General features: G+C 41.6%; 1 protein-coding gene across 1 annotated transcript; it reads right to left on the bottom strand.

The window, feature by feature from the left end:
• Nucleotides 1-583: 583 nt before the first annotated feature.
• Nucleotides 584-1,480, bottom strand: LOC110907517. Its single transcript, XM_022152488.1, has one exon. It carries the CDS (start codon nucleotides 1,478-1,480, stop codon nucleotides 584-586), a length of 897 nt encoding a protein of 298 aa, XP_022008180.1.
• Nucleotides 1,481-15,819: the final 14,339 nt, after the last annotated feature.

Below are 15,819 nucleotides of genomic sequence, written 5' to 3'. Positions count from 1 at the left end.
GGGCCCACAACTTGTAAACCAATCAATTTTTTTTTTATAATTTTGTTTAATATGGGACTCGATCCACACCCTACAAATCAAAGGGGGCTCTATGGCTAACATGGATCTAGGTGTATCCTAAGTGGACTTGATAAAGCCCCATAAAACTCCAACCACACCCTAATCTTGCATCTACTGCCCTAATTACATAAAAGTAGAAAACCATACAACACATTATCAAGATAAAGGTCATCATTTCAATCAAGTAACCAATGCATCTTGGCTTTTATAAATGTACGAAACCTCAACTTTTGAGATCACAAACATTATACAGTTGTAGCTTATCCAAGCAGCCATTGTTAATGTTACAGATTTCAATAGCTAATAACACTCAACGGTTCAATTATTATCATATATGCAGATACAGATACAGAGAAAAATATCGAATACGAAACAAATCATCTTCTGTGTAAAAGATGATAATGCAGATATTCAACATTCTCTCATGTCATATGAACCTATGGTCTACTCTATACTTGATTATAATATATAAATGTATAATGTAAAGTTTTTAATTACTTGGATTAATCATCAAATTACCTGTTTAGCAAACTTGATTCAACGGCCCCAAGCTCAAAGCAAATTCAACATCAAGCAACCATGCAAACCCACCCGAATCCATCTTACACACATCACAAGGCACCATCATCCACCTCTTCTTCTCACACAACCTGTACTCAATCCTCACTCTGCATGAAAAACCTGGCAGATATTTCACCACCGTTGACTTTTCAACTTTCACCACCAGCCACACAACCGTCACTCCACCGTCACCATCCAGATCTAGCATCCTCCGGTACGCCGGATTCACCCACACCACCTCATCATAACCGTTCGATACAAAACCTGGACAGCTGTCAACTTCTAGATTCTTCCATATCTCGTTATCCGTGTGTCCTAACATCCGCCGATCCTCACACGTGCCGATAACCGACTCCACCGTGATCCACGACTCCACTACCTTCCGCCGTTGCTCCGGCGTTGCAAGATCTACTCCATGCAGATCTGGTGAAAACTTCTTCACTGGTTCAAAATTAAATAAATTATTATTATTATTATTCATGCTACTTTTGTTTCCAGATAGATCGAAACTGATCCAGTTCGACGGTTTCTGTAACGGTTTCTGAAACGGATCTGCAACAACGAACTCCTTATTTGTACAATTCTCGATCATCGCAACGGTTCCGTTCGAATCGAACAAAATTTTGTTCAAATTACACTCACTGGCTTTATTAATCTTTTTCTTCACTCTTACGTACTTCCGCTTCACTCTCTTCTTCTTGAGATTACTCGCAGGTAACATGTAACCGGAGCTTTCAACCGTCGCCGGTCTCGGAGCGATCGGACGGAATCTCAACATGATCTGATCGATAACCGTATTATTGTTACCGTCGCCGGTGGCGACGCATGTGTAGTCAGCGCGCCGGTTTGCACCGTGCATACCTAACTCTGAGCCTGACCGGTTCATCCAGATTCTCTCTGTTTGAAAAATAAACCGGGAATGTGACCGGGCGGAGTGCACTCATTATGGAATGAATAAGATGAAAATCGGTCGCCGGTAAATGGAGGTACACGTGTCTAGGGCTAGAAATTGCGTACGGAGCTTGTGATTGGTAGTTGGAGATTTTTGGTGGGGCCCGTGGGAAGGAGGGTGATTGGTTGGCGTGTGGTGGAGTGACACGTACGGGATCACTTTCCCATAATAAAAGGACACGTATGTGGTTATTCTGGAGAAAGTGGGTAAGTGTTTATTCGTCCGATATGAGACGCGTGTCCCCTGTCACCTATTTCAAATCATTTTATATGCCCCACGCGCGCGTGGTTACGTTCCTGACTTGGTATTTAACATGACATACTTTTTAGACAGCAATTTTACATTTTACATACATATTAAAAGCTAAGTATTCTTTTCACGGCTAACGAATAAAGTCTAGCTGGTAATTTAATTGCAAAAGGCGATTATATACTTCTGTGATAGCGGATAGTGCTGGATAGCGCAAGCCGACCATCTCAAGTTTTGAGAAAAAATCCGGTTAGGATTGGTTTCTAAATTAAGAATCACGGTATTCACTCCAAATCTTCACTTACACTCCAATATCAATATTAAAACAAAGTTATCAAAAGGATTATGTTCACATTTGTACTATTGAACTCGATACACAAGCTTAATTTACAATCTTTTACTGCATGTTACATTTTTAAGTTATTTTCTTAAAGTACTAGTAAAAGTATAAAATTATCTTTATGATTTAGCTTTAATTTTGTTAAACCACACGCTTTATAATTTATATATAGTAAGTAAATGTTTGTGTTTTTTTTTAGTTGGGTTGTATATGTTTCATTAGCATCAATCACTGCTAGTATATCTATATTCACCTAAAAGTAACTTTGATGTTGATACATAATATATTGATTACTTTAAGTTTAGAATACATAAGTATTATATCCGGTATATTAAGCTATGTGGTCTCACGCCTCCAGTCACCTAAGCACTTTAACGCTTTCGGGGCGCTAAGGGCACCTCTATATATAAGTGACTTAGTCGGCATGAAAGATGACGGCGGAGATGAAAACCAATTAAAACCATCCATTTGGAAGGGCATCATTGCATCCCTGTGGTTTAATGACGGGATCAACATAAAACACGATACTTTAAGTTTTGCTGTCTGAGTGCTTTAGGTTTGAAAATCTAACATTATGCGACCCCCCCCCCCCTTTGACCACTGCCACGGCCAGCCACCACTATCATCACCAGGTTGACTTTTCCAAAATTATGTTTCCGAGAGTTATTACCTTTCTTTTCTTTTATGCCACTTCTATGGCATTCCGGATACACACATGCTTCTTCTTCCTAACCAAACAAATACAAACTTGGAAGTTGGAACCTAAAATTCTATCACCGCACTTCTTTTAGCTTTCTTATCAGCCGCTACATCAAACCATAACTACAAAAATGTTCAAAATGCCGGCCACTCCGAAAATTCACCGACCAGAAACCTGCAATACAGTCCAATCTTGTTGCCGGTCGGAGTTACGAGATGCTGATTAACAAAACGAGAAATTGAAAGCTTATTTCATTATTCTTTGGAGTATTGGAAAACTTATACGAATATGTTATCTAGTACTAAAGTTTTATACATTTATTTACTGTTGTAGTTAATTCGTTCAAACGTTTTCAGCTACGAAAAACTGCTTAAAACCTTAATTGTTATACGTACATGATTTTAGAAAAATGGTTAAAAAGTTGACCTATATATAGGTCCATGAGTTTAACAATTTATGAAAAACTTAATAACGACAGAAAAATATTTAACCATTAAAACATAGTTAAAAGCTTAACGTTTCATAATTTATCTTAATATTTTAGTGGTCGAATCTATCTCTTTCAAAAAGAAAGTTAATATAATATTTTAATGTTCGATTCTATCTCCTCTAAGTTCTAACGTGTTAATATGATTGGTTATTGAATACACTACATATATTCCTATTATCAGTATTAATAATGTATAGTAATTGAAGATACATATCCCCGAGTCTGGACCACCTTATAAGGGACGGACCAAAACATCACCGGACGAACATTCTAAAGATCTCCGTACCTCAAGCATACCAGAGACGGACCTTCAAATAAGACCGTGGGGTATGGTGGGGCGTGGGTTGGGGGCATGGTGTGACACGTGGAGTATGGGGCACCCAATATCAAAAGTCAATTTCAAAGGGGTATGGTGGGGCGTGACTGGGGTGGCGTTGCTAGTGCTCTTGGCCAATGTGGTTTCATCATGTCATGTGGGTAGCCCCGCCCAACGCCCGGGCTGAATCCCACGCCAATGGGGCCACGCCCAAACCCAAGCCCACCCGGGGTGGTGAGTTGGTTGTTTCTCTCCAACCCACGCCCCATACCCCATAGTCTAAGTGCGTACAAGACGGATGACGTCATCCCAGTTGACTAGTATAAATACTCATCCAAGTACCAGCTAAGTACGATTTTTCTGAACCTTCGTCCTACTTTCTCTCTCTACCAAATTCTTATTCTCACGCCGGAGGGTGGTCGCAGAGGAGCCCTCCCATCTATGCGGCGAGCCTAACGATTTTCTCTTTTGCAGGTTCAGGTCCTCGATCGCCATCCAAGGTCCTAATTCAAATCACAGGCTCCGGCCTTTCGAATTTTGGATCTTCAGTAATAAATTCAGTTATGAAAAATCGTTAATCATGGTAGGGCCGGACCGGACCTATAGTAGCCTTAAAAAATATGGCCTCAACTTAAAAGAAAATTAGTATGCTAACTATAAAAATAGTGCAAACTTATTGTTCATGGCCTCCACTTAAAAGAAAATTAGTATGCTAACTATAAAAATAGTGCAAACTTATTGTTCAAATTTGTTTGATTCCTTATACAAGCAAACAACTTTGTGTTATAGTTGTGTTAGATTTTTGCTTGGTTCCAAACACGGATAAGAAAGTATTATTTATAATAATCAAAGAAGGAAAAAAGGGTCCTAACATTTTATTTCGCTTTGGGCCTCCAAAAAGGTTGGAACGGCCCTGAATCATGGTCTCTTTTTATAAATTTAAATCAGTACTTACATATTGTCGGATATTTGGTGAAAATGGTTTTTTTATTCACAAATGTAAGAAAATGAGTTTTTCCTAATTTAGACAAAAATACATATATCTAACTGGGGTTAATATGTGTTATCTAACTGGGGTTAATATGTGTATCCGTTTGTTGTTGTATTGTTGTTGCCTTTTCCCGCATTGTTGTTGTTGTTGTTGTTGTTGTTGTTGTTGTTGTTGTTCAGCTACGAACAATTCCTTTTAATATGCATGTCGGCACCACATTGATAGCATCCCTTGTTGTTGTTGTTGTTGACGTTGAGGCTGCTGGTTCTGCTGTTTCTGAGTTTGTTTGGCTGGATAAGGACTTCTGCAATCTTTAGTTGTATGACCCAACTTCCAGTACCGCTGATAGCGGTTTGGGTCGCATTGCCCGTGATGGTGTCGATTGCATCTGTCACATCTAGGCTGGTTTCCCTGATAAACACCTAGGTTTTGATTATTCGACGTTTGTTGGTTTGGAGTACGGTTGTTGTCGAATTTTCTTTGTTGTTGAGGTGGTTGAGTAGAGCTGGAACCCTTGGCTTTATTCCCATCCTATTTACGCTTGTTATCAATAGAGGTTTCAGAAGTCGATGCGTTGTGGTTAGGTAACTTTCCATGTTCCACTACCTGGTCAGTTAGTCTATGGGCAAGCCAAATGTTTTGCTTAATGGTTTAAAGATTGGCTGAGGTCACCATGCTTTGAATTTGGGGAACTAACCCCTTGATGTACAACTTGATGCGCTTGAAGGCTGGTTCGGACATGTTAGGCACAAGGAGGCCAACTCGTTTGATCGTTTCGTATATGCCTTTATCTCTGAGCCAGACATTTTTAGACTGTAGTACTCGGTTTCCAATTTCTAAATGTCATCCTTGTGGCAGTATTCTTCTTTCATCATGTCCTTGAATGTGTTCCAAGACGTGGCATTAGCAACTTCCAAACCTAGAATCCGTACTTGTGCGTTCCACCAGGAAAGCGCAACATCTTCAAGCACTCCCGCTGCGAATTTGACCCTATTCTCAGCAAGGCAGTTGCACATGGCGAACGCAAATTCCACCTTTTTAAACCAGTGGAGCAGACCAATATTTTTGTCGATGCTAGTGCAGTGACTGGGCTTGCAACCCATAAATTATTTGAAGGTGCAAGTCGGAGGCGGAACGGGCTGGACTGGACTTGTGGACCTGAATCGGAAATTTAGCACAGATAAGAATACAAGGCTAAAAATGAAAAGAGTTGAAATAGATATTCAGGGTATTCTATAACAATATATTTACCTCCAGGATGGGCCTTGTAACGCCCAACGTCCCTAAACTTTAGGATTTTGTCAAGATTAGTCCCTGAAGTTTGCCTATTGTCATTTTAGCCCTAATCTATGTGGAAGTCTATGTTATATACTTGAAATGCCTAAATCTACGTGTGGAATGTCTATATCCTTGGGAATGTATATATCTATGTGTTTGGAATGCCTAGTTCTATATTTGAAATGTCTAAATCTATGATGGAATGCCTAAATCAATGTTGGAATGCCTAAATCTATGTTGGAATGTCTAAATCTATTTGGTGCTTGACTCCTTAGACTCGTGAAACTTGATTCTTGGTTGAACGAGAGACTGAGCCTTGTCACTGGCGGAATCTATTAATCTTTGGAACTTTTTATGTTTAGGATGTAATCTAGTTACTCAATAATATGCAACGCTCAATCTAACTCACAAAACGAATCAAAGACGGGAACGTGGAAAGGTTGGATTGGCCAGAGTGGCAATCCGATCGGATTGCCACCCGATCGGATTACCACCCGATCGGGCCACCACCCTAACCATGTTGCACCACCTCCTTTCCCTTTCACACTATAAATAGGCCTGTCACATCACTTTATTCCCTGATGTGACAGCCTTCTTTGACCAGACGCACGCACACGTCATTTCTTCACATTCTCATCGATTCCGGTACGAATTAGGCTAGATCCTTGTACTTTCTTGATTTCCACACCATTCTCTACGTGATTCTCACTTGAAATCACACTTTTCACCGTGAAATCTCTCAGATCTGAGTTCTTGAGGGTGATGTCCTCATGGTGGTTTGTACGAACTACTAAGTGATATCATTTCCGGCAAGATATGGCTCGGATCTAAGGTATTTCATGGGTTTTCACACTAAATCCACGCTATATCTAGACTTTTTCATATAAAACTTGAATTATCTTACTCTTTTCTTTAAAACTTTTACTTTTGTCGGTGGAAACCGGGTCTAAATGGACTGTAGACTTGATAAGTAGTCTAAAGTCGGCTTGGATCTGAGTTATTACCGGTGAAGACGAGCATGGCAACGAATTCCGACATAAACTCGTTTGAGACAGACGATTGATCGGACGGGGGTGATTCCCACCCGATCAGAGCGCCTGTGTGCTGAAAAGTTTACCGTTGTCTCAAGACGTGTCGTGCCGTCACCATTAAGCAAGAAACTTAGAAATTTTATAAAATGGTAAACAAGAACAAGGGTCGCCCGATCGAGCGGCAACCCGATCGGACAGCCGTCCGATCGGACAGCCACCCTATCAGGTGACTCTTGCCCTTTAGCCTTGAAAACTTTTCAACACTTAGAATCTTTTGGAACTTGGAAACTTTGGAAACTTTGATCGAGTGGCAACCCGATCGGACAGCCGCCCGATCGAGCAACCACCCGATTGAGGTGACCAAGGCACTTAAGCAAAATCTTGAAACTTGGAACCCCTGATCGAATGGCAACCCGATCGGACAGCCGTCCGATCGAGCAGCCACCCGATCAGAGGAACCAGTACACCAGACACTAGACACTTGAATCGGATGACCACCCGATCGGACAGCCGTCCGATGGACAGTCACCCGTTCCACCTTCATACTAGACCACTCGATCGGACAGCCGTCCGATTGGACAACCTTCGTTCACACTAAGTCACCTGAATCGACTGGCAATCCAATCGGATAGCCATCTGATCGGACAATGATCCGATCCAGTGACAGTTTCCAACACTTTATGCAATCTCGACTCTTATCCTATTATAATCTAATCAGGCTAATTCTAAAAGAGCTCCCTTTGATCCAATAATAGTTGCGACTGTTAAGCAATCACTGTGAGTATACTCGATCCCCTTTTACTTTAAACCTTTGGGGAGTAACATGTATTCTATATAAACTTGAATCTTTGCAAACTAAACTCTATCCTATGTGTATGTGAAACTTGTGCATTCTAGTATTCTATTTTGTGCTATGTGACGTTTAATCCAGGGTGTGTAGTTCCGCCTTAACAATAGTAGCGCTATAGGGGGTGCACCTCTCCCATTATTCTCAGGGGGTATTGTTAGGAGGATTCTAGTTTACTTGAGTCTTGGGTAAACACTAAAGCATCGGGATACTTGGGCTATCACTGCATGGACTGCGGCACTAGCACGGCTGAAACTATTTTTATTACTTACATTGTGGATACGAGATGTTTTAATCTATTATTCTATTATCAAACTTGTATACTCGCCAATACTTTTTTATTAATATTTTAATACATGTTGTAGGCTGATAGGTTGCTGTGGAACTCATGGAAAACAAGCTAGGAGATGCTTAGAAACGTCGCCTAGTTATTTAGCCTTTTGAACAATCTCGAACAATTTGTGATTTGGTTTGTAATGTGATATTTGTGATGACATTGATAGACTATTGCATGAAATCTACTTAATTCTATTGAAATATCTAGCGGTATGGAATCTCATGAGCAATCTGAACGCTTAGTGCTCGCACCCTGATGTTTCCGCCATCGGTTGGGGTATGACAAATTGGTATCAGAGCCATAACTATAGCGAATTAGGATAAGTAGGAATACTTGCCCTAGTCTATAGTTCTAGGAACTTTGACTCTTATTTGTTGTTTAAGATTCATGCATTCTACTGTATCTGCTTCCTAGCAGCACATATTCCTGTTAAACTTACAAGCCTTTCCTAAGGCTAACATAATGTACACTTTATACTTTGAAAACATTGTTACTCAGTGTTTGTATTTTGCACGAGATTTACTCTCAAGACAGGAGTGACATTTGAACCTCGAGGGTAAAATCTCCAAATTATTCTAGTAGGTCTTGTCTGCGGATAAGTAGTAACGCTATTTGGGGTACGATGTTGTCAAGTTAGAGGTGAAACTCAGATCTTGATAACTAGTCCCACTCCTTGATTTTATGTCTCACCGAAGTCTCGTGACTTATAATCAATTAGGAACTTGAAATGGCTAAAAGGACGAATATCGTAGGCCTAACATCGATGACGTGCTTGTCCAAGTAAGTCAAGACACGTTACCACTATTCAAAAGGGGTTCGAATCACTTTGGTTAGTCGCCGTTCCTCTACCCGGAACAATCCTATGTTTTATGAGCCTATCTTTTATGCTATCTCTATTTTTATGTATGTGATTTTTAAGATCGATTCTTCGTTCATTTTGGCATACTTTTACACTACTCACACTTGCGTCCGCAATCTAAAACGATAATTCTAATCTCAGATCGAACTAAATTTACAAAGCTTTACCCTATGTGATCAATCAATGTGATAATGTGTTTGTAAGGCACTAGACGTAACATGGCATAGAATACGAGGGTAAAGTGACGTGTCCGAAACATGGTGGATACGCCACTGGTACTTCCTATATATAAGTGTTTCTAGCATGTTACCAACTTTCGTACCAAGTGCCATGCGAAAATTAGTGTCTGTTGATGTATTCTAAAACTATGGAAGGCCTATTTGAGTACTCTATGTGAAATCTATGTGAAATCTATCGTGTAGTGAAGTCTATGTGTAAGCTACGTATGTGTGGATTGAGAAACAAAATACGAAACATAGCCTAGCACCAAAGACAAGGAGGAAGTGGCATGTCCGAAACATGGTGGATACGCCGCTGGTACTTCCTATATATAAGTGTTTCTGGCATGTTACCTAAATCTTCATACCACGCGCTAAGTGAAGTTCGTAGTTTTGTAGGCTCGGGTTGAAGTTGTGAAATCTGTTCTGCTTAATCTATGTTGTAAATCTATTTGGTCAACTCTATGGGTGAATTCTAATGTTGTGGGTAACAAAGCATGACACCGACTACGAGGGGGACGTGGCGTGATTGAATCATGGTGGATACGCCCTTGGTACTTCCTATATATAAGTGCTTCCATCATGTTGCCGAACTTTCGTAGAACGTGCCATGTGGGAAATTGTCGTTACGGACTATGATGAGGTTGTTGACTCTAATCTAAGTGAACCTATTGAGAAATCTACGTGGATTAGTTTGGTAAATCTATGTTATTTAATCTATTTGATCAGTCTAAAGTTGTGATTAGCGAAGTATGACACCGATGACGAGGGGGAAGTGACGTGATCGAAGCATGGTGGATACGCCGCTGGTACTTCCTATATATAAGTGCTTCTTTCATGTCGCCGAACTTTCGTAATACGTGCCATACGGGATTTTGTTGTCCATCTATTAAAGCCCAATGAATGTCTATTGAATTCTATTGAAATCTGTTGAAAGTCTATTGAGTTCTGTTAAAGTCTATGGAAAGTCTATTGAAATCTATGGCAATCTATTGAATGTCAATCGAATCTATTGGAGTCTATTGAGTATATTATAGACTATTTGAAGCCTATCGTAATCTATTGAAATCTATGAAAGTCTATGTTAATCTATGATGAGTGTGGATTACGACATGTAACATGAAATCGAGTGCGAGGTGGAAGTATTGTGTCCGAAGCGTGGTGGATACGCCGCTGGTACTTCCTATATATAAGTTCTTCTGACATACTACCAAGCTTCGTACAACGTGCCATGTGAAGGTCGTGGGTTGTGGTGTTAAATCTATTGAAACCTACGGAGTTAGTCTATGTGTATGATGAGAGTATTGTTTGGCAATTGTGACACATAACATGACGCCGAGTACGGGGCGGAAGCGATGTGCCCGAAACGTGGTGGATACGCCGCTGGTACTTCCTATATATAAGTGTTTATGACTTGTTGCCAAGCTCCGTACAAGCGCCATGCGAAGGTCGTTGGTTCGCGCATCTATGTAAATCTATGTGAATCTTGAGTCTTGGTCTATCGTGTGTGAATCTATGATAATCTATGTTAATCTAGGCTTATACGATCCTCTTGTTGGATCTTTAGGATGTCTTCTCGAAAGTTATCCGACACTCTCAGGAAATCCATGGAGAAGTCTCCGAAGAAGATGATGTCTTTCATGGCCGGCCAGATTGCTCGAGTCATGCCAAAGATCGTCTCTGAGCTCCAAGGATCTAACACTCCTCCTTCCTCTGTGGACTCCAAGGCTGAGAAGCAGAAGCCTACAAAGTTCAGCTGCAAACATTTCATCTCTTGCAACCCTAAGCCTTTCACGGGCAGTGATGGGGTGACTGCTATGCTTGAGTGGTTCGACAGCATCGAAGTTACCTTCATTAACAGCGAGTGCCCAGATCATTTGAAAACTAGGAGTGCGACTGGAATGTTTCAGGGAAGAGCGTTGGAGTGGTGGTCGAATGAGAGGAATATCCGTTCTAATGAAGAGCTCTTCCATGGAATGAGGTGCGTGAACTCATGATGCTCGAGTTCTGCCCTCCCCATGAGCAGTTAAAGCTGGAAGAAGAGTTTTGGCATTTGAAGCAGGTTGGTGATGATAACCTGGCTTATACTACCTGATTCAAGCAGTTGAGCTTAATCGTTCCTCACTTGGTTTTGACTCCTAAGCGGATGATAACTAAGTACATCAATGGTCTACCTCTTGCTATGCGTGACTCTATTGAAGCGGCTCATCTCGACACTATTGAGGAAGTCTACCGTCTCGCAGCCAGTCTCAACAACAATCGTGTGCGTGATAAGCAGTTCACCACTCCTTCTACTTCAAAGTCTGCTAACCAAGTTACCCAGCAGCCAAGCGACAGCAAGAACAAGAAAAGGAAATCTCAGGGTTCTGGGTGTAACGCTATTACTCCTGCTGCAAACCCTGTTGCCAAACCTGCTCCTGCTCCTGCTACAGCTGCTGCTAACCCTGTTGCTTCCGAAGCAAAGAAGCAATACACCGGGTCTTACCCCAAGTGTACAACTTGCAACTTTCATCATTCTACTGCTTCTGCATGTCATCTGTGCACCAACTGTAATCGTTATGGTCACACGACACCCTATTGTCATCAAGCTAACCAGTTCCAGCAAGCTCAGCAAGCCCCAGCTCAGGCAGCTTTACCAGCACCTCCAGCTCCTCTCCAGAACCCTAAGTCGGTCAATGCTATACGTGCATGCTTCAAGTGTTGATACTACGCATCTCCGTAATCGTTGCCCCCAGCTAAACCAAGAACAACAAGCAGCCGCTCATAGACGAGCATTCAACCTCAATGCTAATCAGGCTCGGAACAACAACGACGTGGTGAATGGTATGTTTCTCGTTAATAACATTTATGCTTCGATCCTATTTTATACTGGTGCCGATATAAGCTTTGTGTCCGTGGATTTCGAGTCTTTGATAAATTGTACACGCTCTAAGTTACCAGAGTCGTTCTCTGTTAAGGTCGCCAATGGTAAGTCGATTCTTGTTAATTCTATCATACGTGATTGTTCGTTGACTCTTAACGATCACGTGTTCTCTATTGATCTCATACCCATGCAGTTGGGTAGTTTTATTATCGGTATGGATTGGTTGCGTAAGAACCATGCCGAGATTGTTTGTCATGATAAGCTTGTTCGTCTTCCTCTTCCTTCTGGTGATATTCTAAACGTCTATGGAGACCGACCTTCGAAAGGACTAACGCTGATGTCATGCACACAAGCGAACAGAAGTTTACGTAAACAGAACCCTGCCTTTTCGGCCCACGTGGTGGAGCAAAAGAGCAAGGGGAAGAACATAAACGATGTTCCGGTGGTGTGTGATTTCCCTGATGTCTTTCCTGAGGATTTACCTGGTCTTCCTCCTCCTAGATCCGTCGACTTTCGTATTGATCTCGTACCTGGTGCGACTCCTGTCGCCAGGGCTCCCTATCGTCTTGCACCTTCCAAGATGCAAGAGTTATCTAGCCAACTACAGGAATTACTCGATAAGGGTTTTATTCGTCCAAGTACCTCCTCATGGGGTGCTCCAGTTTTATTTGTCAAGAAGAAGGATAGTTCATTTCGCATGTGTATCGACTACCGTGAACTTAATAAGCTTACCGTGAAGAATCGCTACCCTCTACCTCGCATTGATGATTTGTTTGACCAGCTACAAGGTGCGTCCTGTTTCTCTAAGATTGACCTTCGATCTGGATATCATCAGTTGCGTGTTCTCGAAGACAATATTCTTAAGACTGCGTTTCGTACGCGATATGGGCACTATGAGTTCGTAGTCATGCCTTTTGGCTTGAAGAACGCACCTGCAGTGTTCATGGACCTTATGAACCGTGTTTGTAAACCCTATCTTGATTATTTTGTTATAGTCTTTATCGATGATATTCTTATTTATTCTAAGTCTAAAGCTGATCATGCTCGCCATCTACGTCTTATGCTCGAACTTACGTGGTGAACGCCTATATGCTAACTTTTCTAAGTGTGAGTTTTGGATTGATGAAGTGCAATTTCTTGGTCGTATTGTTAGTAGTCAGGGTATTCATGTTGACCCTTCTAAGATCGAGGCAACGAGGAATTGGTGTACGCCTAAATCCGTGTTCGAGATTCGTTCTTTTCTAGGATTGGCGTGTTATTACCGCTGATTCATTGCGGATTTCTCTAAAATCGCTGTTCCCCTTACTACTCTAACCCAAAAGGAGAAACCTTTTGTTTGGGGTCCTGAACAAGAGGAATCCTTTCAAACCCTTAAGAACCTTTTGTGTAACGCTCCTGTTTTAACTCTACCCGATGGGAATGACGATTTCGTGGTATATTGCGATGCCTTGAACCGAGGTTTGGGCTGTGTGCTCATGCAGCGGGACAAGGTCATTGCATACGCCTCTCGTCAACTCAAGGTGCATGAGAAAAACTACACTACTCACGATCTGGAGCTTGGTGCGGTTATTTTTGCGTCAAAGATCTGGCGGCACTACCTGTATGGTACAAAGTGTGTGGTTTTCACTGACCACAGGAGTCTTTAACATATCTTTGACCAAAAAGAACTGAACATGCGACAGAGGCGTTGGGTGGAATTACTTAACGACTACGACTGCGAAATTCGCTATCATCCTGGCAAGGCGAACGTAGTGGCCGACGCTTTTAGTCGTAAAACTCATGTGAATGCTATTCGTATCTCTAGTGATCTTCATGCTTGTATTCGTGAGGCGCAGTATTCGTCAGCTAATGAAGGAAGTCTATCTGTTGAAGTTCTTGGTGCTAACGTCAATCAGCTCGAAACTAATTCTGATGGTCTTCAGTACTATCTAAATCGCAACTGGGTGCCAGATCGCGATAATCTACGTGAGCTCATTATGAACGAGGCTCACAAATCTCGTTACTTTATCCATCCAGGCGCTGATAAGATGTACCATGATTTGCGTACAACCTACTGGTGGCCTGGTATGAAGAGAGACATTGCTATATATGTTTCAAAATGCCTCACCTGTCTGAAGGTGAAAGCTGAACATCAGCGTCCCTCTGGACTTTTAGAGCAGCCTAAAATCTCCATTTGAAGTGGGATAGTCTTGGTACGGACTTTATTACTAAGTTATCCCGTACACCTGCCGGTCATGATAGTATTTGGGTGATTATTGACCGTTTAACTAAATCAGCCCACTTTCTTTCTATTCGCGAAGATTATAAATTGGAGAACCTTGCTAGGATCTATACCGATGAGATTATATGCCGTTATGGCATTCCTCTTGACATAATCTCTGACCGTGATGGTCGCTTTACTTCACGTCTTTGGTAAACATTTCAGTCCGCTATAGGTTCGCATTTGAATCTTAGCACGGCCTTTCATCCTCAGACGGATGGACAGACCGAGCGTACTATTCAAACCCTAGTGGACATGCTCCGTTCTTGTGTCATCGACTTTCTTGTGTCATCGACTTTGGTGGTAACTGGGATGTACATTTACCATTGATAGAATTCTCATACAACAATAGCTATCATTCCAGTATTCAGATGGCTCCTTTTGAAGCTTTGTATGGACGAAAATGCCGATCTCCTCTCAGCTGACATGAGGTTGGGGAAAAGCAGTTCACTGGCCCTGAAATTATTCAAGAGACAATGGATAAGATTCTTCAGATCCGTGATAACTTGATCAAGGCTAGGAGCAGACAAAAGAGCTATGCTCATAAAAGGCGCAAGCCTACGGAATTCGCTGTTGGGGATCGAGTTCTACTCAAGGTATCTCCCTGGAAGGGGGTAGTTCATTTTGGTAAGAAGGGAAAGCTCGCTCCTCGCTATGTAGGTCCTTTCGTGATACTTGAAAGGATTGGCAAGGTGGCGTACTGATTCGACTTGCCACAAGAACTAAACAATGTGCACCCGGTGTTCATGTGTCAAATCTACGAAAATGCCTAGCCGACGAGGAACTGCAGGTTCCTCTGGAAAACTTACAAATAAATGAAGCTGTCCAATTTGTGGAGAAACCGGTCGAAATCATGGATCAAGCTGTCAAGCGTCTAAGGCGCAGCAAAATTCCCATTGTTAAGGTTCGATGGGAAGAAAAGCGTGGAGCCGAATTCACTTGGGAGTTAAAAAGTGATATGAAGGCCAAGTATCCGTAGCTCTTCGAGCAGTCTTCATCTAAGATATCGGGGACGAAATCTCCTAAAGGAGGGGAGACTGTAAAGCCCAGCGTCCCTAAACTTTAGTATTTTGTCAAGATTAGTCCCTGAAGTTTGTCTATTGTCATTTTAGCCCTAATCTACCTGGAAGTCTATGTTATATACTTGAAATGCCTAAATCTACGTGTGGAATGTCTATATCCTTGGGAATGTCTATATCTATGTGTTTGGAATGCCTAATTCTATATTTGAAATGTCTAAATCTATGATGGAATGTCTAAATCTATGTTGGAATGTCTAAATCTATTTGGTGCTTGACTCCTTAGACTCGTGAAACTTGATTCTTGGTTGAACGAGAGACTGGAGCCTTGTCACTGGTGGAATCTATTAATCTTTGGAACTTTTGATGTTTATAACGTAATCTAGTTACTCAATAATACGCAACGCTCAATCTAACTCGCAAAACGAATCAAAGACGGGAACGTGGA

Source organism: Helianthus annuus, chromosome 14 (genome assembly GCF_002127325.2).
Source record: "Helianthus annuus cultivar XRQ/B chromosome 14, HanXRQr2.0-SUNRISE, whole genome shotgun sequence".
Classification (NCBI taxonomy): Eukaryota; Viridiplantae; Streptophyta; class Magnoliopsida; order Asterales; family Asteraceae; genus Helianthus; species Helianthus annuus.
The sequence above is the reverse complement of the archived record's forward strand: the minus strand, read 5'-3'. Positions and strand labels throughout refer to the sequence as shown.